Raw genomic sequence first — 22,805 nt, 5'->3', positions numbered from 1 at the left:
AAATCTGTTCCATTTCATTTGTGATAAACTTTATGTTATTAAATTTAAAGTTTTGAGGCCCAAGAATCTTATCACCAGTCAAGCTTCTACAAGTGAAAAGATCTATGAGCACCTTTTTGTTAAAAACGTGTGAGACGTTGTACTTCGCTTCTTCTTATCATACTTTGGCGCCTTTACTAATTCTGCTCATGTGACGTAAGCATCTGTGTTTCTATGCCGTCTCGTTTTGTCTTAACATTATAGTAACTACACATATGGAATTCATTTCATACTATTTGAACCGATTGATTCTTGTGTTGAAAAAGATAGCTTTGCATCTAATTCAACGTTATTTTAGAGAACGTAAAGAAAGGGTTTGCGAGAAATTGTTCACTGGAGTAACGACTCAAGATATTATGTGCTCTTTGGTTAGTTGTGCATCATCATTAAGCAGGGGCCCTCTAGGATTATTTCTTCCAGTTCCTTGGACATATCTTTCACGTACGAATTTTGGTAGCTAGAATGGTCATTTTCCATCCAACAGCGACAACGGCAGTAGCTTCACTGACTTGATGATACCATCCTCACGTAATGAAACACATGGTGAATTGAAATATTTCACTTCGCGTAATTTGCTTATTTTATCAGCAATTATTGCTGTCTTTTATCTAAATTTTCGATAAGGTTCTCCATAATTGGGGGTTACCGCTCTCTCTGTGGCTACAATTCCTACGAGTTCTAAATTGCCTTCATATACGGCTGATAATCCTTACCACATAACACAAACACCAACAGAACAAGGAAGTTGTAAGCATGATAGAAGATGAGGCCAATGGCTCCCAGATTGTGGAGTTTGTGGGGCTCATATCTTAAATGTTTGCATATCATATACATGCAAGTGTCATCCAAAGGAGGGCTAATGGTGTGTGTGGTGCAGACCCATAGGCTGTTACAAATGAGAGCTGTAAGGAGTGTCTGCTCGGAAAAGATGTATCTCCGAATATGTTGCACCAAGTAGTCTTCCGTTCGCAAGGCCCATGAGGTGCATATTGTACTGCAAATGAAAGTCGGTCTGTCCTGCCATGACGATAAACCGTTGATGTATGTAGATCGAATCGGCAGCATCTTGCTCTAACGCTGTTTGCTTAAGAGATTACTTAAGCGACTGCGCGCACGCGTGTGTGTCTGTGTTTGTGTTTGTGTGTGTATGCATTCGTGTGTGTGTGTGTGTGTGTGGAATTCATACATGAAGTATTTGACATAGTTTTGTGTATGTGTGGGTGCACGTGAATAACACACACTGTTTGTGCTTTTTAACTGTATATTATTATATTTACAACGAACAGGTTTTTTGCACACTATATGTACTTGTATGTAACGTGTGTCTCTCCAAAGAGACGCCAGGAGCATTTCCTCTGTTTTTTTTGCAATTATTTGCAAATCAGTTGTTGCAAAGTGTACCTGGAATCAATCCAAATAAATAACGCTCATCTAGCCTTTCATGCTATGCCCAGTGTCGACGAAAAGCATTAGTTTATGGTTTCTAAAGCAGAATTTTACGTACCCATTCAATAGAGTAGTTCCAGAAACAGTGTAGTGCAATGTGCATGATTCGATAACTAATAATTAGAACAATAAGTGACGACGAATAAACAGTACTACAGTACAACACTGCCATGGCCCACACTGACATCTACCATCAACCAGCAATGCGGCTCAGTCACTGATGGAGTACTAGTTACTCTTCCTCTTGTTAGATTTAATGAGTCTGAGTGAGGCAGTTGTGGGCGGCCGTGGCTACGGCTGTTGTAACCAAATGGGAAATTGATCTGCCCAGAAGTGAAGTTATACAGGGTGGTCCATTGATCGTGACCGGCCAAATATCTCACGAAATAAGCGTCAAACGAAAAAACTACAAAGAACGAAACTTGTCTAGCTTGAAGGGGAAAACCAGATGGCGCTATGGTTGGCCCGCTAGATGCCACTGCCATAGGTCAAACGGATATCAACTGCGATTTTTCTATAGGAACCTCATTTTTATTACATATTCGTGTAGTATGTAAAGAAATATGAATGTTTTAGTTGGACCACTTTTTTCGCTTTGGGATTGATGGCGCTATAATAGTCACAAACGTATAAGTACGTTTCATTAACTATTCTATACCACGTAGACCGTAATTCTGTTGACAGGACTTTACCATTAATGTTGTTCCAAATATTCTTCCAGATTTTAGTTGGTTTTTTCGCCTCCATCCATTTTCTCACTTTTGTTTGTGCAAGTGTTTGATAGATTCCTTAGTGATTGTTCCATTATTTCCACAGATTCTCTGAACGTAGGCCACTTCGATAAGATAAATTCTGACATGCTTTAATTTAAAATGAATTGACGATACGCCTTCAGGTCGATCCAAGCCCTTTGGCGCCGATGTATGAAAAAATAACGCTGTTATATTTTCAGGGTATCTCTGAAGAACTTCGCAAGTCCGGTTGATACATGAGCCCAAGGTCTTCTGTAGGATGCCCTCCAGTCCTAAACCACCTTCCCCACACCTCAAGGTTGTTGTACCAGCCGAAGCCCTGAAGATATGTTCCCTCCATATGAGGTGGCAAACAGTTTTTGCAATGTTCTTTGCAATTCCAAAGGGAATCGGTAGGCACTGATAAAGATAGAAGACTTTTTTTTTAAAGTATAGTACCACTTATCAGCTTCACTGTCTGTATTTTATTCAGGTCTCTATTTCTGTGGCTTCTCACCATCCCCCGAGTTTTACCAAGCATTTCTTTCCAATTTACTGCAGTCATTCGGGGAGGGCATTTATAAAAAGTGACTCCCAGCGACTTGTGGTGATCTGTGGGTTCCGCCCATTCGAATTATGTGTTTTGAAAACCATTCAGATTAAGAAATGAACTTTTTGTTTTGTTTACTTCTGCACCTGTAGCTACGCAATACAGGTTAATTATGCTCGTCAGTTTTGCAATGTCATCATCACTCCTAATTATTACACCCAAGTCATCTGCATAAGCATTCGTAACCTTTTTTGCAGAGCTTCATTGTAAGCCCCTGCAGTTCATGTTTGAGCTTGAGAAGTTCAATTGCTATAACGTATAGCAACATTGAGAGTAGACTTCCTCGAGGGAATCTCCTTTGAATTTAAATAACTCGAGTACAATGTCCATTAACGAGGATTCGAGCTCTCATTCCTGTGATCATATTCCGCAGGGAGTTTATAAAGCGATCGTCGAAAACCATTTTTGTCAGAGTCTTGAAAAGGTAACAGTCACTGACTCGATCAAACGCCTTCGCGAAATCAATAAAGAACAAGGATGCTTTAGCTCTACTCGCTGAGAAAATTGACACAATATCTTTCTATACATTAACGCTTTTTAATATACGGCTTCCAGGCAAGGCTCTCTGATCACATTGCATGCTACCCTGATTATTCGGCCATTGATTGCTCGTGCAACTATTTTGCAGTCAGAGTTCAGTAAACACATAGGTCTCAGTTTTTCAACGTCTTTCGTTCCGCTATGTTTTGGTATTAAAACAATGAAACCCACTTTGAACTCTGGTGGTATGAAAGCAACCATTGATGACTTCATTAATGGCATTCATCAGCTGTTCGCCGATCATATTCCAGTACCTTTTATAAAATTCCAATGGTAGGCCGTGGGGACCAGGCGTCTTTTTCGGTGGGGAAGCTTTTATAATGTCTAACAACTCTTCACTAGTAAAAGTTGTCATCAGCTTCGCATTATCTTCCTCTGTTACCAGAGCATCTGCCGACCGCTGCTCTAAAGGCGCCGCAGTGCGGAGGTCTGTATAAAGGTGATGGATTTCATAGACTATGTCTTTTTGTGCGACTCCGAGCGGCGTCCTTGTACATGTCCACCATGCAGAAGCAGTGGACACCACCCTTACACGCGGCTTGCTGGAAATTCTTATGCCCGCGACCATAACGCCACCAGTACCAGTCGGACACATCAAGCACCATCTGACGCACATTTCTGATTTCATCGTCGACTTCAGTTATGCCCACACACACTTACCGAACACGCGTTCTCCTCGACTTGAAAATTTTTACACCCCACTGCTTCGTTACATACCCTGCAAAAATATCGAACTCAGACATCCATCCAAGCGGTGGCCCACGGTTGGGCGTCATATCCACCAGCCTTTAATTCCCTCCAATGTCTGGGCGACATGGTACCACGTCGCAAGTGGAAAATTCGCCACAAATCAACGTCTTCACGCCATCGGACTAATGGACGCTCCGCTTTGTTCCATTTGCCACCTCGTGGATGACGATGTCCACCAACTGACTTGTGCTGCCACCAGTGACGTCTGGAAACTTGGCCGACAGTTTGTTGACTGTATCCCCCGCGTTCCGCCAGACTCGATTGACCCATGGACTTTTATCCATCCTGAGGATACTATTTCCCCGCCACCAAAAATCATGCGCTTGTATGAGTCAAGACGTGGACGATGACCTGTGTATAATGGTGGCGACAAATCACGCCTTGACTTCTGGAAGTACTTACAAACCGCCCACAGTGAAGTCGAGCACCGACCGCGCTACTGCGCCTTCTTCGTCAATTATTTTCACGCGCTCTTTACGTCAGCCCCGCTAGATGATGGCTCACGTCGACAACACTCCCGCCCCCCCTCCCCCCCTGCTGACACCTGAGATACTGTCTATTGCTTCACACATATTAGCCCTCATCAGTACTACTGTTATTATTATTTGTTCTGACACCTTGTTGATAAAAACTTGGCTCGCCTTGTTCGAGTGTAGTGTCTCGCGTTATTTCCACCGGAAGGGTGCATTTCTGTTGTATTTAAGCTTGTACTAATAAAGATATTTTATTTATTTACCCTGGTCCCGCTAAGAAAAAGGAAAAAAAAGCTACTCGATGGAGTGATTCAGGGATGAGAGGGGGAGGCATCGTGCTCAGGCCTCAGGTTTCGACCTGTGCCCACTTTGTCTCCACCTGCTCAGAACTGACCACATTTTTTGTAAAAAACAATAAAAAGGGGTAGCGTCTTTCGACAAAAGATGGTAAAGCACTTGCCCGCGAAAGGCAAAGGTCCTGAGTTCGAGTCTCGGTCCGGCACACAGTTTTAATCTACCACAGTGTCAGCTAAATCTAAGTATAGACAGAGAAAGTCATGACATTAGATTATATGTGAAACATACACAGCTTTTTGCTGATAATAACGATACTGTTATAAGAAAAGTAAAATATCTACCGATGATCTTCTTCTTCCGAGATGTTGCGGCTGTAAGACACTTCGTACTGAACAGCAACTAATAGTGCAGAAGCAACTGAATTACAAAAATTGTTGAAAGGTTGGGTGCTGAAATTGCTTACAATCGGCTCTCACTACGACGACACCCGTGAGTGGAGGTGCGGAGGGTGTAGGAGTGGTAGGGATGGGGGGAGTTGATTGACTTCACAGGACAGTGAAGTGATGATGTCAAAAATCCTGGAACCCCAATATCAGGACCTTGGTGTACATGACTGTATGTGATAATGTCATAATTTTTGGAATGACGATTTCATCACCCCGATGCATATGTTTCAATGTGATTATGTCAGAATTCCAGGAATCCTACTCCTGTTGTTGTTGATGTTGTTGTTGTGGTCTTCAGTCCTGAGACTGGTTTGATGCAGCTCTCCATGCTTACTCTATCCTGTGCAAGCTTCTTCATCTAACCTACATCTTTCTGAATCTGCTTAGTGTATCCATCTCTTGGTCTCCCTCTACGGTTTTTACCCTCCACGCTGCCCTCCAATACTAAATTGGTGATCCCTCGATGTCTCAGAACATGTCCTACCAACTGGCCCCTTCTTCTTGTCAAGTTGTGCCACAAACTCCTTTTTTCCCCAATTCTATTCAATACCTCCTCATTAGTTATGTGACCTACCCATCTAATCTTCAGCATTCTTCTGTAGCACCACATTTCGAAAGCTTCTATTCTCTTCGTGTCCAAACTATTTATCGTCCATGTTTCACTTCCATACACGGCTACAATCCGTACAAATACTTTCAGAAACGACTTCCTGACACTTAAATCTGTACTCGATGTTAACAAATTTCTCTTCTTCAGAAAAACTTTCCTTGCCATTGCCAGCATACGTTTTATATCCTCTCTACTTCGACCATCATCAGTTATTTTGTTCCCCAAATAACAAAACTCATTTACTAATTTAAGTGTCTCATTTCCTAATCTAATTCCCTCAGCATCACCCGAATTAATTCGATTACATTCCATTATCCTCGTTTTGGTTTTGTTGGTGTTCATCTTATATCCTTCTTTCAAGACACTGTCCATTCCGTTCAACTGCTCTTACAAGTCCTTTGCTGTCTCTGACAGAATTACAATGTCATCGGCGAACCTCAAAGTTTTTATTTCTTTTCCATGGATCTTAATAACTACTCCGAATTTTTCTTTTGTTTTCTTTACTGCTTGCTCAATATACAGATTGAATAACATCGGGGAGAGGCCACAAACCTGTCTCACTCGCTTCCCAGCCACTGCTTCCCTTTCGTGCCCCTCGACTCTTATAACTGCCATCTGGTTTCTGTACAAATTGTAAATAGTCTTTCGATCCCCGTATTTTACCCCTGCCATCTTTAGAATTTGAAAGAGAGTATTCCAGTCAACATTGTCAAAAGCTTTCTCTAAGTCTACAAATGCTACAAACGTAGGTTTGCCTTTCTTTAATCTATTTTCTAAGATACGTCGTAGGGTCAGTATTTCCTCACGTGTTCCAACATTTCTCCGGAAACCAAACTGATTTTTCCCGATGTCGACTTCTACCAGTTTTTCCATTCGTCTGTAAAGAATTCGTGTTAGTGTTTTGCAACTGTGACTTATTAAACTGATAGTTCGGTAATTTTCACATCTGTCAACACCTGCTTTCCTTGGGATTGGAATTATTATACTCTTCTCTCACCCCTAAAAGTGCCGAGGTCAGCGTTTTTCGCCAGAGTGGCAAACGACCCTCCAGTTCCAGTCACCAATTGCCACTAACATTATGTGAACCCTTATGACTAGGAAGAAATGGGAAAAGCCAAATGCAGGGAAGAAAAAGAAAAAGAAGAAGAAAAAGAACATCAGCTGAAGCAGGTTACAAAAGTGGAAGGCAAAGAATGTACCAAAATGAAATCAAGATTTTAGACACTCTCATAAGAGTGCAACTGACTTGAGAAGAAATTAGTTCAAATATTATCAAGTACTTGTACCATTACCTTTCTCTTGATTTCACGGTTAACAAAAACAGCAAGTACTTTCCAGCACTTGAAACACTGAATAACAGCAAAGAACTCAACAGATTAGATAAAGGTGTCACTGCGGGCGAAATGGCACGCACCGCTACGTCATTGACCAACTTTGTATAAAAGATACCAGCCTGAAGTCGAACTTCGTCTGTTCACGATGATTTCTTTCATTGTTTGCTTGTTCTTGCTTTCAGCTAGCCAGTGCTATGGTAAGAGTCTACGTAAAATTAAATTTTGTATATGACGATGGCGCAAATCGTGAATGTCACAAGATCGTTGTATCTGAACCCTTTGTTTCTTAGAGCAAAATTTAAAACATCCAAGACAATAGCATTTTTGAGCAATAACTTGTCTGCTTTCATGTTCTTGTATAAGTCACTATGTAATATGAGATTTTCTCATGTTATACGGTATATTGCTTTTAGAACCACAGAGATCATGGAGAGTGATGAGTTCTATATCTCTTTTAGTCTAATTATGAAAGGAATCTGTACAAAAACTTGTTACTGTTTGGCTGCAGTTCTGTTTACAAGATTGATGTTCAGCTCATGTTATAGTTAAGATCAGATCACGTCAGGGGCCCATCATAATTATATTTTTTCATATTCGAAATTTAAATATCTTAACACAAGTTCTTTCTTATGTTCTGGAGTCAACAAACACAGCGAATTGACAACTTTCTAATAATCCAGCTCATGTCAGAACAACACTTATTATCTCATATGAATCTCAGAAGTCGGTGATATTTTTATGTGATGATCTTCTATCAAGACAAAGCAATTTTTTTGATCTTTGGAAGAAAATGCAGTTTATCCAGTAATCAACGTTCTTCAAGTCATGACAGTCCCCCAACTCAATTTGTATCAAGGCCGCCGGCACATTTTTAAACAATATGTTTCATCTGAAGATGGTGCTTGTCTTCACATCTGCCCCTTTCATCCGTTGTAATTTTTTATTGTAAGCGAAATAAACATTGCAAGAATCAGGTTGCTAACAGTAAAGCAATTCGCCACTGCTTTACCATACTTGTCGATCCTCTTAGCTTTGGCATCTGCTCCATAATGTTTTGCTTGGTTTACAGTTAAGAGCCACGCTAACTTTGAACTCCATTTAGTAGTACCATATTGATAAAATGTTCCTGCATTTGCCCTATATGTGTCGCTCCACACAGTACGCAAAGCAGTGCGAGTCTTTTACAGTGCTTAATTTCCTCAATTTCTGTCTTGTCTTAGTGCACTATGAAATTCTTCCGCCAATGTAGTGTAACATATCTTACTTGTTTACATGTTCCGACAATTTTTTATGGATGATATTATTACAGAAGATTCGTCTCCCTTCGATTACAATTATTTTGTTAAATACAGTTTCGTAGCTAGCAGATTTTCATCTCTTTGACTTATAAATGCAAATATGTAACAATTAAACAATTGTGACATTTTGTAGAAAGTTATATACCATAAATCTATACCTTTTATTACCTAAATTCTACGTGCAAAGGTATATTCTACTATGCCATATGTTAAGTTCACTTGCGTTTTTTTTTTGACAGATGAAAAAATGATTACTCTTAGTTGTCTCTGCGTGCTGTTAGAATAATTTTATTTTCAGAGTGGCCGTGGGAGGCTCAAGATTACTGGTAACTTCGCACTGGAAGGCCTTTCTTGCAGTTTGCTACAAATGAGACATAGAGCCACTTTCTCCGAAAAAGAGATTTAGTTACTTATCTTACAATCTCCTGTCAGCCTAACAACGTTGTGACGCAAGTATGTCAATTGTAACCACTCTCCCACCGTTCTGTATATACAATGTACCCCGTATGGTTCGTACACCTATTCTTTTAGCAGTTTCTGATGAATATAAACTTTTGTGTTCAGGTGGCTAAAGGTACATTTTCTTGTGCCATGCATAAAGTTGCCTTCTTTTTTCTCTGACAAATGAGAAGAATGATTTGTCTTAGTTCACTCGACGTGCGGTAAGTCGATTTTTATCTAAACCCGTCATTCACGGTTTCTCCAACTTATTCTATATGACGTTCCATTACATGTCTCGACACTGTTAATATTTTTATCTGCATGATGTGGCTTTCTTTGGTTGCGGCTTATTAATTCCGTAATCAAAGGCTACTGTATTTTCAATCTTAGCAGTGTCATATATTAAAACTTTTTGCATTAGCTGCTAGTTGTTAGTCCTTGCAACAGGATGGTACACCGCCAACATCTAACTAGAAACTACTACAATTTATTGAATACAGCTATCTTGTAGAAACTGTTCCATTAAGAATGCCTACCGAACAGTAATATTCTAGCAGAGGACAGACAAGAGTACTGTAGGCAGTCTCTTTAGATGACACGTTGTATCTTCTAAGTGTTCTTCAATAAAACTCGATCTATGGTCCACCTTCCCCACAACATAGTCTACCTGATCTTTATAACTGAAGTTTTTTGCAATTGTTGAGCCTGGATATTTGGTTAAACTTGCAGCCTGTAGATTTGTGTGATTTATCGCACAATGAAAATTTAAGAAATTCCTTTTCGCAGTCATGTGGATGACCTCGCCATTTTCATTACTTAGAGTCTACTGCCATTTTTCACACCATACAGAAATCTTGTCATTACTTGGCAACGGTTGGTTGCGATTTTGTGATTACTTTATTAGACGGTGAATGACAACATCATCTCTAAACAATCTAGGATTGATGCTCAGATTGTCACCTAAAACATTTATGTCTTTCAGTCAGTTACTACGAAATGTGAATTTGTGTGAGAAGAAATCAAGAATTCAGTTGTACAACTGAGACAACAATACTGCATAGGCACACAGTTTTATAAGATACCTCTTTTGAGGAACGCTATCAGAAGCCTTCTCGAAATCAAGAAATATGGGATCAATTAGAGATTCGCTATCGGTAGCACTTATTACTTCATGAGACTAAGGAGTTGTGTCGAACAAGAACTATATTTTCCGAATCTCTGCTGACTGTGAATCAATACGTGTAATTTTTCCAGGTAATTCATAATGTTCGAAAACCGTATTCGATCCAAAATCAAAGTTGGTAGTAGGGGTCGGTAATTCAGTGGATTATCCCTGCTTCCTTTCTTGAGTATCGCCATGACTCGTGCAAACTTCTAGTCTTTAGGTACGGACCTCGCATTGAGTAGGCAGTTGTATATGACTTAAGTGGGTGGTGCTATTAGATCAGGTTACTCTGAAACGAAATTAACTGTCGTATAATCTGTACAGGAAGACTTCCCTCGATTACGCGATATAAGTTGATTCGCTACAAAGAGGATATCTACCTCTAAGTTAATGGTGTTGGCAGCACTTCTTAACTGGAATTCTGTAAAAAATGCACATCATCTTTCTGATGAAGGGATTTCAGAAAACAGTATTTGGCAACACCGTTTTAGTGTCACTGTCATCAGTAACATTATCATATGTACAAAACTCTGAAAGTATTGTTGGCGTCTTGCCGTTGGTGAACTTTATGTGTAATCAGATCTCTTTGGATATTCTGCCAGATTTCGAGACAGAGTTTTGTTCTGGGAACTATTAAAACGAAGTCGCATTGAAATCGCCGCTAATTTTCAAGTTCCTGAAAAACTTCCTCATTCGGGATTTTGCGTTCTTTGAAATCTCATGGCTCTTCCCTTCCTTCTGCAACAGTGTTCTGACCTGCTATATGTAACAATAGGGATCCGTTCTGTCTTTTATTGATTTATTTGTAATAAATCTTCTAATTCCTGATGATGCTGTTTCTCCGAATTTAAGCCATATCGGGCCTACGCTTGGATAGTAATTTTGGAAAACAGGAAGTGAGTTTTCATATATTCTCACAAATAGATATATTGTAGTTTATTTTCGGTGGGTTTGTATGATACGTTACGCAGTCTATATAGAACGACCTTTTGGTCACTAATTCCTGTATCTGCCATGATGTTCATTATGTGATACGATTTTTTTGTTGCTAAGAGATCAAGTATGTTTTCCAAGCATTAACACTGCCAGTGTGCTCCTCAATGAAGTGTTCAAACTAATTTTCTGACAAAGCATTTAGTACAATGGTAGGCGATGTTTTATAACTATCCCCGGCTTTGAACATGTATTTCCGTCATTTCCAGAATACATTGAAGTCATAACCAACTATAACCGAATGAGTGGGGTACGTATTTGAGGAGGTACTAAATTTTTCTTTGAACCTTTCAGCGCTTGTATCATCTGAGTCAAGGTGCTATGAAAGGAACCAAATATTCATTTATTTCGTTCGTCACGTATGACGTTCACCCACGCTAACTCACAGGAACTATCTATTCCAGTGTCACTCCAACATAACCTTTCTTAACAGCTACAAACACGCTGTATTTAATCAATCGTTTCTGTATACCGTTAGATCCTTTGCAAAAATTTCAGCTGAACTCATCTTCACGTTTAGCCAGTTTTCTGTACGTATAAAGATTTTAGCTTCACTGCTTTCTGTTTGCACTTGAAGCCCTGATTCTTTCCCAAACAGCTACAGCAGTTTAGTGCTGTAATGCTTAGTGTTTCTAGAGCTAACTTCGTGCTATGTTTGACCTGCTGCTTTTGAGACTCTAGCCCATTTTATTCTTTTCTAAGGCCCTCTAAACCAAAAAACTAACCAGAGCTCATAGCCCCCACCACCCATGTAGTGGTCTCCATTATGTAGTGGACCAAGGACCTATTACACGGAACCCGATACTCCACCAGGCGCAAATCAAATAATCTGCAGCCTAAGTCGTCTCACAACCGTCTGAGCCTCTGAATCAGACTCTGCACTCGGCTCAGCACCAAAGGTCCGCAGTATGTCCTGACGACGATGCAACAGCTCTGTTGTCATCTTGCACGCAAGGCAGCCAGTCTTTCCTTCAGACAGTTCAGACAGCTGCCTGCAACCAGAAAGAACCTGTTTCGATCTAAAGCGACACACATTATTAGAACTGACCTGAGCCACCATCTGCAGCTGGCTGGATCCTGTGATCTTCATGGCACTGCAAAGGACTTGTTCAGTACATGCTATGGCTCCCACCCCAGTATGCACACACACACAGAGTGCTCATGGCCCCCATCCCCTCCTTGGTAGCCACATCCCTAAGGGACTCCTTCACACGCCTAACGTTGAAGTTCCCAGCTAAAGACGACGAAACTCTAAACTAGGCGCACAAGCACGCAATAAATTTGCGAATTAAACTTCTTATCACAAAGGTAAAAAGGATTAAGTCGTTTCTGTTTCAAGCTCGTAGAAATAATTCACAAACGGACGCAGTACTGTTTTGTGGTGATTTTTGGACAAGAGCTGCCCCCCAGTTCACCTTCAACATCTATTTTAACTTAACCTCTAACTTTTCGTTCTCTCTCTGACCACTAAATTTCTTCTCCACTCTTGATTGCATCTGTACTGCCGCCACATACGAGTATTACTGTTAGACGTCATTATTCACATCGACAAAAAAAAAAAAAGAGTAAGCTGTTCAACACAATCTTAAGAAAATTCTATTGTCATTATTATATCTGTTACGCTATTATTATTATATACTTTTCATGTGATATGCATGTTGAAGTGTCAGGATGGCTCTAATAATGTCAGGTGAAACATATATATATATATATATATATATATATATATATATATATATATATATATAAATAAAAATAAGCATATGTGAATATCTAATTGTGACCTTCGTACCACACACTGTACACTAAGTGTTCATACTTCATGAATGGGAAACTTGCAATAATTTAATTTTTATTTGCGACTGAACGTGATAAATGCAGCAAATACTCTGAAGAAAAAGTAGATGCTCCTACAAGGGGAGGATGAAACTAAATGAAACTTTAAGAGTAAGAGAGAGTATGTGGTTATTATTTCACTGATAACATAACTGAGTCATATTTCAAAAGAACTTGGCTATGTAGGCTCTCTTACGAGTATGTCACTGCACCCCCTCTGGTCTGGATGCATGGGAAGGGTGTCATAAAAGTCTTGTATCTCTTCCTGAAGCAAGGTGGTCTGCAGTTATCTAACTGCTCCTAGACATCCCGGATCCAGGCCCTGGAAAGGAACTGATGTCTAAGTGGGTCTCACAAATGCTCTATCGGAGACTATACTGAGGAACTTTATGGCCATAGGAATCCCTCAACACTACGCACACAGTTGATAGACACGCGCTCCATATAGGGACGAGCATCCTCTTGCTAATAAATGGTTCTACCATACTGTCGCATGAGTGGAAACACATGAAGATGCCGTATGCCTCTGAGGTACCGTAGTGCCATCAGGTCCCCTCAGTCATACTTCCCGTGGCGTGAAGTCAGACCCGTCTGCTCCCCACAGCTGCGCCTATCCAGAATTGTTAAACAATTGAACCTTTCAGGAGATCGCTGACGATGGTCATCTAGAGCAGCGACGAATCGCTGTTCATCGCTGAACATAGTGTGGCCCTGTTCATCAGCAGCGTATCCTTCCCATTCTCGTCACCACTGTAAAAGCAGACTTAGCATGGGATGGTAGTTACTTAATCCGGCTGATGCTAATCTCTGCCAATGGTACCGGATCACACAGGGCGTTGCACGAAGCCCATTATTTTCTCACGGACGACAGGCGTGGATAAGAAGGGCTCACGATGTGCTTGGTGCACGATATGGGTTCCTTCCTTGTGGCGGTCAGATGCGATCCACTGGAACCTCGACGTCTAGTTCGCCTCTCTTCACGTAGTCATGCAGACCAACACTGCATCACTGTCACATCCAAATGGCACACAGATCTGGGCATTTCCTGGTTCGACCAGCTGGCCAAAGGAAGACCAACAATGAGTTCGCTTTCAAACTCTATCTGCTGCTGATAACGCTATCTCAAATGAGTACGCTACATATCTGGTTTCGACACAGTGATCCTTCAATATCTGACGGCATTAAACGCCGCTTATATATTTTAGCAGATCTAGTAACAATGTTAAACACGAACAACACTGATGCATTTTGTTGGCCATACCATGTCACACAGAATTCCATCTTTATCCACTAACAAACCACCGATGGTGTGCAATTGAACGGAGTTAAACTGGCATATGCTTCACTTTTTTCCTCAATTAATGTATCCTATATAGCTGCATGTACTAGAACCTATTGTGTATTAGACTGTAACATACTACATGGCGCACACAACAAACGAAATGTGGTGACTAAACATCAAAGTCCATTGCTGATACTACGTCCAATTGTCCACGAAAAAAAAAATCGAAATTATTTATTGCTCTCTAGAACTGACACAGTTAGAGAACACAATAAATTAACGTAGTTAGTGAAAGACTGATGACAAAAGGCACAGTGTGTGGTACGAAGGTCACAATTAGATATTTACGTATATTTGTTTTTATTTATATATATGTTTCACCCGGCAATATTAGAGCCATCCTGACACTTCAACATGCATAGCACGTGAAAAGTATATAATAAAATCCGGGGCGTTCCCCTCTCCCAAGCGAGTGTTTGAGAAGACAGGGACAGATCGGAAAAAAATTTACACGAGGAGAGCCCCAGAAAATTCGGAGCGGATGGGAACCTGGATAACAAGAAAGTCACGCAAGTATTTATTGTTTCAGGAGCACCAGGCAGGAACCACGGCTCAAGAATAGTGGGAGGTTCGTCAGCTTCAGATGGCGAGTTCCCTTTTGTGGTAAAGTATTACCAAAAATTCTGTAAAACGTAATTTTAGTTTTATCTATTTTAGCTTCGTTTCTGAGCAATATTTCTGCACTTGTAGCTCAAAAACTATTTTCCTGGTATCGAAAAATGTGAAAACTACCGATTAAGAAATTATTCCAGGATTGCACAGATCTTGTTGAAAAATCTTGCCTTCTTTCAGAACCCTTTTCATACGACAACCAAGCGCAATTACTTATTCATTTAGTGTGGCTTGTTGATCAGTAAAACATTAGATCTTGCCAGTTTTATCCCCTTCTATATACGCTAGGAAGTACAGAACGTTCTTCGATTAGGGCTCCCCTCACTTAGCGATGAGTCACCTCCTTCCTGAAACCACATTCTTGGTCTTCAGTGACATATAGACTATTATTTTGGTCGAATGGAATAGCACCACTCACAGTATTCCATTTCGCAGTCTCTACATACTTGACTCCACCGTAGATTTGTTGGCTTTGCTCAAAAACGTATCTCAATGTTCTCATTCATGAAGCATTTTGGTGCATATGACCTGTCATATATGTTTCTGTGTCTGCCTCTGTAGAGCGTTTTCAGTTTACATATAGTAGAACAATACCAGTGTAATTTAACAGGCGGTGAGGTGTGACACACTTTTGGCTGTCGATAAGGTGACTAACGAATGGGCCAACGGAGACGCGCGTTATCCTGGCTGATATTTACTCGTTCCCAAAGTTTAAGGATAAGGATTAAATAAATCATGGTTGGAAAACACTAATATGTATAATTAACCGAAGAATATGGCGACCGGTACATGCAGACCTCAGGTATGATTAATGTTAAGTACCACAAAAATGTAGGAATACACGAGACAAAACTGATCCCACCACTAATCTTAGAAGACAGCCTGATGAAAGGCAAAAAGACATCTGTAGGATTTGTAGATTTGGGAAGAGTGTTTGACGATGATAACTGGAAAACACTTTCTGAGATTATGATCTTATCTAGAATTTTTATAAAAACCAGAAAATAGTTCTAATGGTTTAAGGACATGTAGGAGATGCAGGAGTTGAGAAGGGCGTGAGACCCGATTGAAGATTTTCAAACCGTACATAGTTCAAGAACGTAAATAAAGTGGAAAATGAATTTGGAGAAGCAGTTGAAGTTCAAAAGAGGAAATGAAATATCTAGAAGGTCTGCCGATGAGAATGTAATTCTATACAAAAACAGGAAACGACTTCGCATGTCACGCGTATGGAAATGATAGAGTTGTGGAAATAGATTAACATCATCAACAGGAAATGACATCAGGTGATGCAGAGGGACTTTGATTGTGACATAAAACGATGTAAGTACTAGATGAATTTCGTTATTTGAGCAGCAATATAATAGACGGTAGTAGCAAAAGAAAAGGCGACATGAAATGCAGATCACCAATAGTAAGAAACGCGTTTCTGGAGAAGAGAGATTTAATATAGAATATCAACTTACCATTAGAAAGACTCCTGAGTGTATTCTAAGGCCTTGTATTGAATTGGAATAATCAGGGCTTGAAAACAGAAATCACAAGCTTTCGAATTGTGGTATCACAAAGGAAAGCTGATAAGGAATGTTGGTAAAGTAACTAAGTGTAACATACTGAATCGAAACTGGGAAAGATAGCTTTATAGCTAAAACAAGGGACAGTGAGATTTCACACATCCTGAGGCACCAAAGAATACTTAGTATTGTGGTATTTGGATGTGTGTGAAGTGGAAGCTAGTCGTGACTGCAGAAAGCAGGTTGAAGTGGTTGTAGGTTTCAATAAGCACGCAGAGATGCACAGGCTGGACAAGCGTAGAGAAAGCGTCAAACCAATATTCTAACTCCAGGCAAGTACAAAGATAACATAAATAAGTCGGAGAGGAGGAAAAACTGAAACAGAAAAGAAAATGAATGCATGTTATCATTTCTCTATCAAGCGGAGCTAACCAGTCTGTATAAAAATGTGATCAAAGACAATTGAGAGCAATGCTCTGAACTCATGATGCTACAGTTGGCTTCACAAGAACTTGGACTTGAAGAATCACGTATACAGAAATTATAATGCCATGAAATTAATGAATGTTATGAAAACGAAATGTCTTCAGTTGATACAGCGAACATTACAACGTAACGTCACACGTGGAACCATATCGACTCTCTGTCATTAAAGCCTTGTATCAGTATACATTGCGTCACAGTGGCTCATTTCTCCTAGTTACCTAGAAATCTCAACATTATTGAAACACGTTTAAATTAGCAGCTCCATCTATTCTCTACACGGGTTTGCCTATAATCTTACATCTTCTTTCCCCAGACAAACCTTAGTAGTGTTTCATAGTGGGCGACTTGGCCTCAGCAGAATCATGTGCGCCTGCTGCCGTTATAGAGAGGTAGTCTAGTGTGCTGTTTGATTAATGTACCTGCTGATGATTTACGTGGTGTGTATGGTGGTACAACATGCAATTTGTGGTTTTGATGGGTGTACATGAGAACTTGGATGAATTTAGCAACATTAAAGTGTAGGCTGTATTCTCAAACGAAGGACATTTGATCGTTTCGTTATTGTAAGAAAGTAACTCAGGTTCCAATTCTTCTTCTAAAGTACGTTTACAGTGTTTCAACAGATGTAGATCCAAACGAAGTGTTCCAGTCCCTGTTAAGTTTCACATACAAGAACTGAAATATTTTGTTTTGAAGGTTAAATCCTCAGTAGCTCCACTACTTAGATGTAAGGAAACGATTGTCGCTCATACACCTCTGAAGAGCTAGAGCTGATCAAATGGAAAATAACAGAATTAATTACTATCACTAAACTGTGTAATATGGAATGCATCACCTCTGTACAGAAACATGCATTTGTTTTCTTTCTTTTTTTTCAGGTAAGCATTTTAGTTAATGGCAATTTTAAGTGCGGTGGGACCATCATCAACCAAAACTGGGTGTTGACAGCTGCTCACTGCATAGACGGGTAAGTTCTCAACATATCAGAAAAAATTTCCCTACTTCAATCACAGATTTATACTGTAGCAGTATTTCACAGTGTTGGACATAACGTGACAGTTGGACAGATGTCATTATCGATGCTCTCACCAACGATCGAAGCAGCACGTCACTTCAGGTGGATTTGACATCACTGGCCCTGGTGAGCGTTCAGAGTGTTTACACTTCGTGCCAACAGCTACGATTGTTGGATGTCGACGTCAGTACCCACACTGATTGTGAACAAGGAGAGAGAGAGAGAGAGAGAGAGGAAAGTAGTAAGAATGAAAGATTAGAATTCAATTCCCGTCAAAAGCGAGGTCGTTAGAAAAGGGCCACAAGTCCGGATTACGAAAGCATAGGGAAGCGAATCGGCCGTGCCCTTCGCAGAGGAACCACGCCGCCATTTGAATGGAGCGTTTAAGGGAAAATCTCGGAAAATCTGGATGACTGAAATGCTAGAAAGAGAGAGAGAGAGACAGATCAAAGACGATAGTGTGATCGTGAACGTTGGACTGCAGCCATTTTATGCGGAGGATGCTACCCTGTCTGAGGAGAATAGTTCAGATTTGCGGAAGAGACAGACGAAATGTATTTGTGAAGCAGTATTAGGATGTACTTAAATACTTCATGTGTTATTGCGGAGGTATTGGTGGAGTCGTCAGTTACAGACCGTGAGGTGATATATTCGTGTTCACGCATCATCCATGATAGTAAAAGACAAATAATTTCTTGGACACACGATAGTGACTGAATTTCATATACAGGTTCAAAAATGGTTCAAATGGCTCTGAGCACTATGGGACTCAACTTATGAGGTCATCAGTCCCCTAGAACTTAGAACTACTTAAACCTAACTAACCTAAGGACATCACACACATCTATGCCCGAGGCAGGATTCGAACCTGCGACCATAGCGGTCTCGCGGTTCCAGACAGTAGCGCCTAGAACCGCACGGCCACTCCGGCCGGCTCATATACAGGAATATCTCATGAACTATTTCATAGAAAGTACAAGTAACGCAATAACTAAATTTCAAAATGCGAACTTTTGTGTACTCGACTAATGTACGTGGCTAAACGGAAGGTGGGGTCGTTGAACACAGACTTCGTCGTCGTTACCGTAGTCATCTTCCATATGCAGGAAATTAGGCATCTGCCTCTTCCATCTTCATTAGGTTTATGTCCGTCGTTTTCCTGGTCCACCTAAGTTTTCCCTTCTTTTCGGGTTGTAAGTCAGCGTTTTCTTGGACGTTCTTCAGTTTTTCATATCTTGCTTCCGCCTCTCACTATATTCAGTTGTTTCTTCACTAATAGCATGTACATTGAACACCATTCGAAATTCTCCATTCCTTATTATATCCCTTCTTGTTCACCTCGTTGCTCTCACAAAGAATCTCATCTGTGTCGCATGACTTTTCTGTCATCTGTCTTTATATTTACCCAAATTTAGCGTCCATACGGTAGTGGTTGGTACTGTAATGCTATCAACATAGTTTTACAAAATTCAATTTTTATATCCTTCCGCGTTATGTTAATAAGTGTTCTCTTCATGTTCGATACAATGATGCAAAATTTACATAGCTTTTCATCTAAAAAATTACTACAATGGTAGCTTGTGTCGAAGTCCCACCATTTAAACTGTGACATTGTTCAGTTACTTCGTTGTTAATAATTATTTTCGACCGTAGTGGGAATTTACTTTGAAAGGTCATAACTTTCAACTTATAGAATGAAATTTTTAGATTGTTTTCTGCACATTTTTGGTTCAGCTAGTGTACTGATAACTGGTGTTTATCTTCACTTTCTGGTATTATTACTTTCTCGCCTCCAAAGAGTAAATCACTTAATGTAATTTATCGAACTTAATTCCTGGATGATTTATTAATTGCCAGATTTAAGGATATTTGCAGCACAAATATTTAAAAGTAATTGGTGAAAAGGAACCTCCCTGTATCATTCCCTGATTGATTTTTAACTCATTTGTACTTCACCTTCTCCATTATTACACACATCAAAAAAAGTTTTGGGTCATCCCGGTTCTCACAGCTCCTGAAGACAGACGTTCACTGTGGATATTGTATCACACACACAGTCTCTTTCACTGTTCGGAGATGTCACTAAACTCGCCCAAAGATGCAAGCAACCATGCATGTGCAGCGCCTATTAGACGGAGGGGCTCCGACAGCCGATCAGTTCCAATCATTCCACCAGGAAGGAGGTACACGGCTCGTGTTGTCTGTAGTTCAACCATGCCTAGATGATCAAAACCACGGTTCGATGGCGCCCGCAATACTTTCTGCCAGGAAGGGCTCTCAACAAGGGAAGTGTCCAGGCGTCTCACAGTGAGCCAAAGCGATGTTGTTCAGACATGGAAGAGATACAGAGAGACAGGAAATGTCAATGACATGCCTCGCTCAGGCAGCCCAAGGGGTGACCGCTACTTACAGATTATGGCTCGGAGGAAGCCTGACATCAACACCGGCATGTTGAACAACGCTTTTCGTGCAGCCACAGGACGTCGTGTTACGACTCAAACTGTGCGCAAAAGGCTGTATGATCCGCATATTCACTGCGGACGTCCATGGCGAGGTCCATCTTTGCAACCACAACACCATGCAACGCGGTACAGATGGGCGCAACAACATGACGAATGGACCGCTCAGAATTGGCATCACGTTCTCTTCACTGATGAGAGTCGCTTATGCCTTCAACCAGACAATCGTCGGAGACGTGTTTGGAGGCAATGCGGTCAGGCTGGACGCCTTAGACACACTGTCCAGCGAGTGGAGCAAGGTGGAGGTTCCCTGCTGTTTTGGGATGGCATTATGGGGGGCCGACGTATGCCGCTGGTGGTCATGGAAGGCACGGTAACGGCTTTACAATAGATCGTGCACATCTTATAAATGACTTCCTTCAGGATAACGACATCGCTCGACTAGAGTGGCCAGCATGTTCCTCAGACATGAACCCTATCGAACACGCCCGGGATGGATTGAAAAGGACTGGTTATGGACGACGTGATCCAGCAACCACTCTGAGGGATCTACGCCGAATCGCCGTTGAAATGTGGGACAATTTGGACCAGGAGTGCGTTGATGAACTTGTGGATAGTATGCCAAGACGAACAGAGGCATGCATCAATGCAAGAGGACGTGCTACAGGGTATTAGAGGTACCGGTGTGTACAGCAATCTGGACCACCTCCTCTGAAGGTCTCGATGTATGGTGGCACAACATGAAATATGAGGTTTTCATGAGCAATAAAAGGGCGGAAATGATATTTATGTTGATCTCTATTCCAATTTTCTGTTCAAGTTCCGGAACTCTCGGAACCAAAGTGATGCAAAACATTTTTGATGTGTGTATATTCTTGTTTCAGTATACACGCTTTTGATTGTCCTTTCAGTTGCGGTGGGTAGCCAGTATCATTCATTATTGCCAGTAATCTATTTCGATCAACTTGGTCGAAAGCATAACTACCTTCGTTCTTCTGTGAGTCGTTTTATGCAATAAATACCAGACATTTTTTTTTCTGAATCCATCTTCATCGTGTGCGAGATGTGTCTCAGCGAGAGCGGTTATTCTGTAGGTGAAGGTTCTTCAGTAGTGTTTGTATGCTACGTTCAACCTACTAATGCCTCTGTAGTTTCCACATTCGCTAGTATTATCCGTTTTGTAAACCGCGAAAATTTCTGCCCTGTCTCATTTTTGCCAGCACTACTCCATAGGCTATAAGAATCAAAGGTAAAAAGTAATTTTCTGCGTATCTGATTAACTCTGCATTTATGCATCTGTTCCTGCAGCTTCCCTATTGTAATTTCTTTGAGCGTGGTTTGAAATTCATACATAGTTATTATATCAATAGCTACAATTTTTTTCCTTCATGAATACGCACACCATTCGCAGCATCTTCCTATTTGCACTGTAACTCTTGATAATGTGTAATCCTTTTCTGAATTGTTTATGTACGTATTTACCTTTGCGAGAGACAAGAGATGGTCTTTCATGTCTATTATGATTGATGTGGAAGATAAGCCTGCCGCAAGAAACATCATGGGCCGATGTCGTACAAGATCTCTAGTACTAGTTTGTTTTTGTTTCAACGGAGTGTGACTGTGTGGATTCATAATCTTATAGTAACATGATGAAATAAAGACTACATGATTTAATTACTTAGCTTATTGAAGAACTATCGTTTACTTAGAATTGTGTAATACTAAAAAGCAGAACACAGGTTTATAATACGTGTGTTTCTGATTTAACAAACCACGTCAGTCGTACTATTCCTGAAAATTCTGGATTAATAGTTGTATACATATTCAAAAGTAGCCGACGCTTCCTTAAAACATTGTAATTATACTATAATAAAACAAAAAGCATATAGTATAAAACACGCTAGGACTTCTTGCCGCGTCAATTCAGGGCAAAACCTCGAACATTCGACCACTTCCACCATCCTCATCGTCAGGAGCAACTGACTGTCAAAATCGCTACTGTGGTGACCTTATGTAGCCCAAATATGGCTTCTGATTGGTCGGTAGTTCGTCATGCTGTCGCAGATGGTGTCAACGTCTGCGCACGTGGCGTCACCGCTCCCACTGTAGCGTAAACATTGTGACGAATATCTCTGGCTCTTCCCTGCGTCGAGAGCTCGCTTCCATACACCGTTATGTGGATTATGTGCGCCATCACGGTTGAAAGTTTCTCACACGTTCTTACTTTTACAGCCTCTTTCATTACAGAGTCCCAGTATATGAATGCCTGGGACAAAAATTTCCTTTGGTGAAGCAGTATTTCATGTCTGTTTACGAGGCTATGCTCAAGAGACTACAAACGTGTTGTCAGAATAACTATAAAATAAAG

The 22,805-nt window shown here is 40.6% G+C and overlaps 1 protein-coding gene across 1 annotated transcript in view; it reads left to right on the top strand.

The window, feature by feature from the left end:
* The window catches only part of LOC126482040 (transmembrane protease serine 11D-like), a 167,624-nt gene that overhangs the window by 131,140 nt on the left and 13,679 nt on the right, over positions 1-22,805 (top strand). The window contains exon 7 of the mRNA XM_050106013.1: positions 17,842-17,930. Coding sequence (XP_049961970.1) covers positions 17,842-17,930 — 89 coding nt within the window. The remainder of the gene's footprint in view (positions 1-17,841; positions 17,931-22,805) is intronic.

Source organism: Schistocerca serialis, chromosome 5, assembly GCF_023864345.2.
Source record: "Schistocerca serialis cubense isolate TAMUIC-IGC-003099 chromosome 5, iqSchSeri2.2, whole genome shotgun sequence".
Classification (NCBI taxonomy): Eukaryota; Metazoa; Arthropoda; class Insecta; order Orthoptera; family Acrididae; genus Schistocerca; species Schistocerca serialis.
The sequence above is the reverse complement of the archived record's forward strand: the minus strand, read 5'-3'. Positions and strand labels throughout refer to the sequence as shown.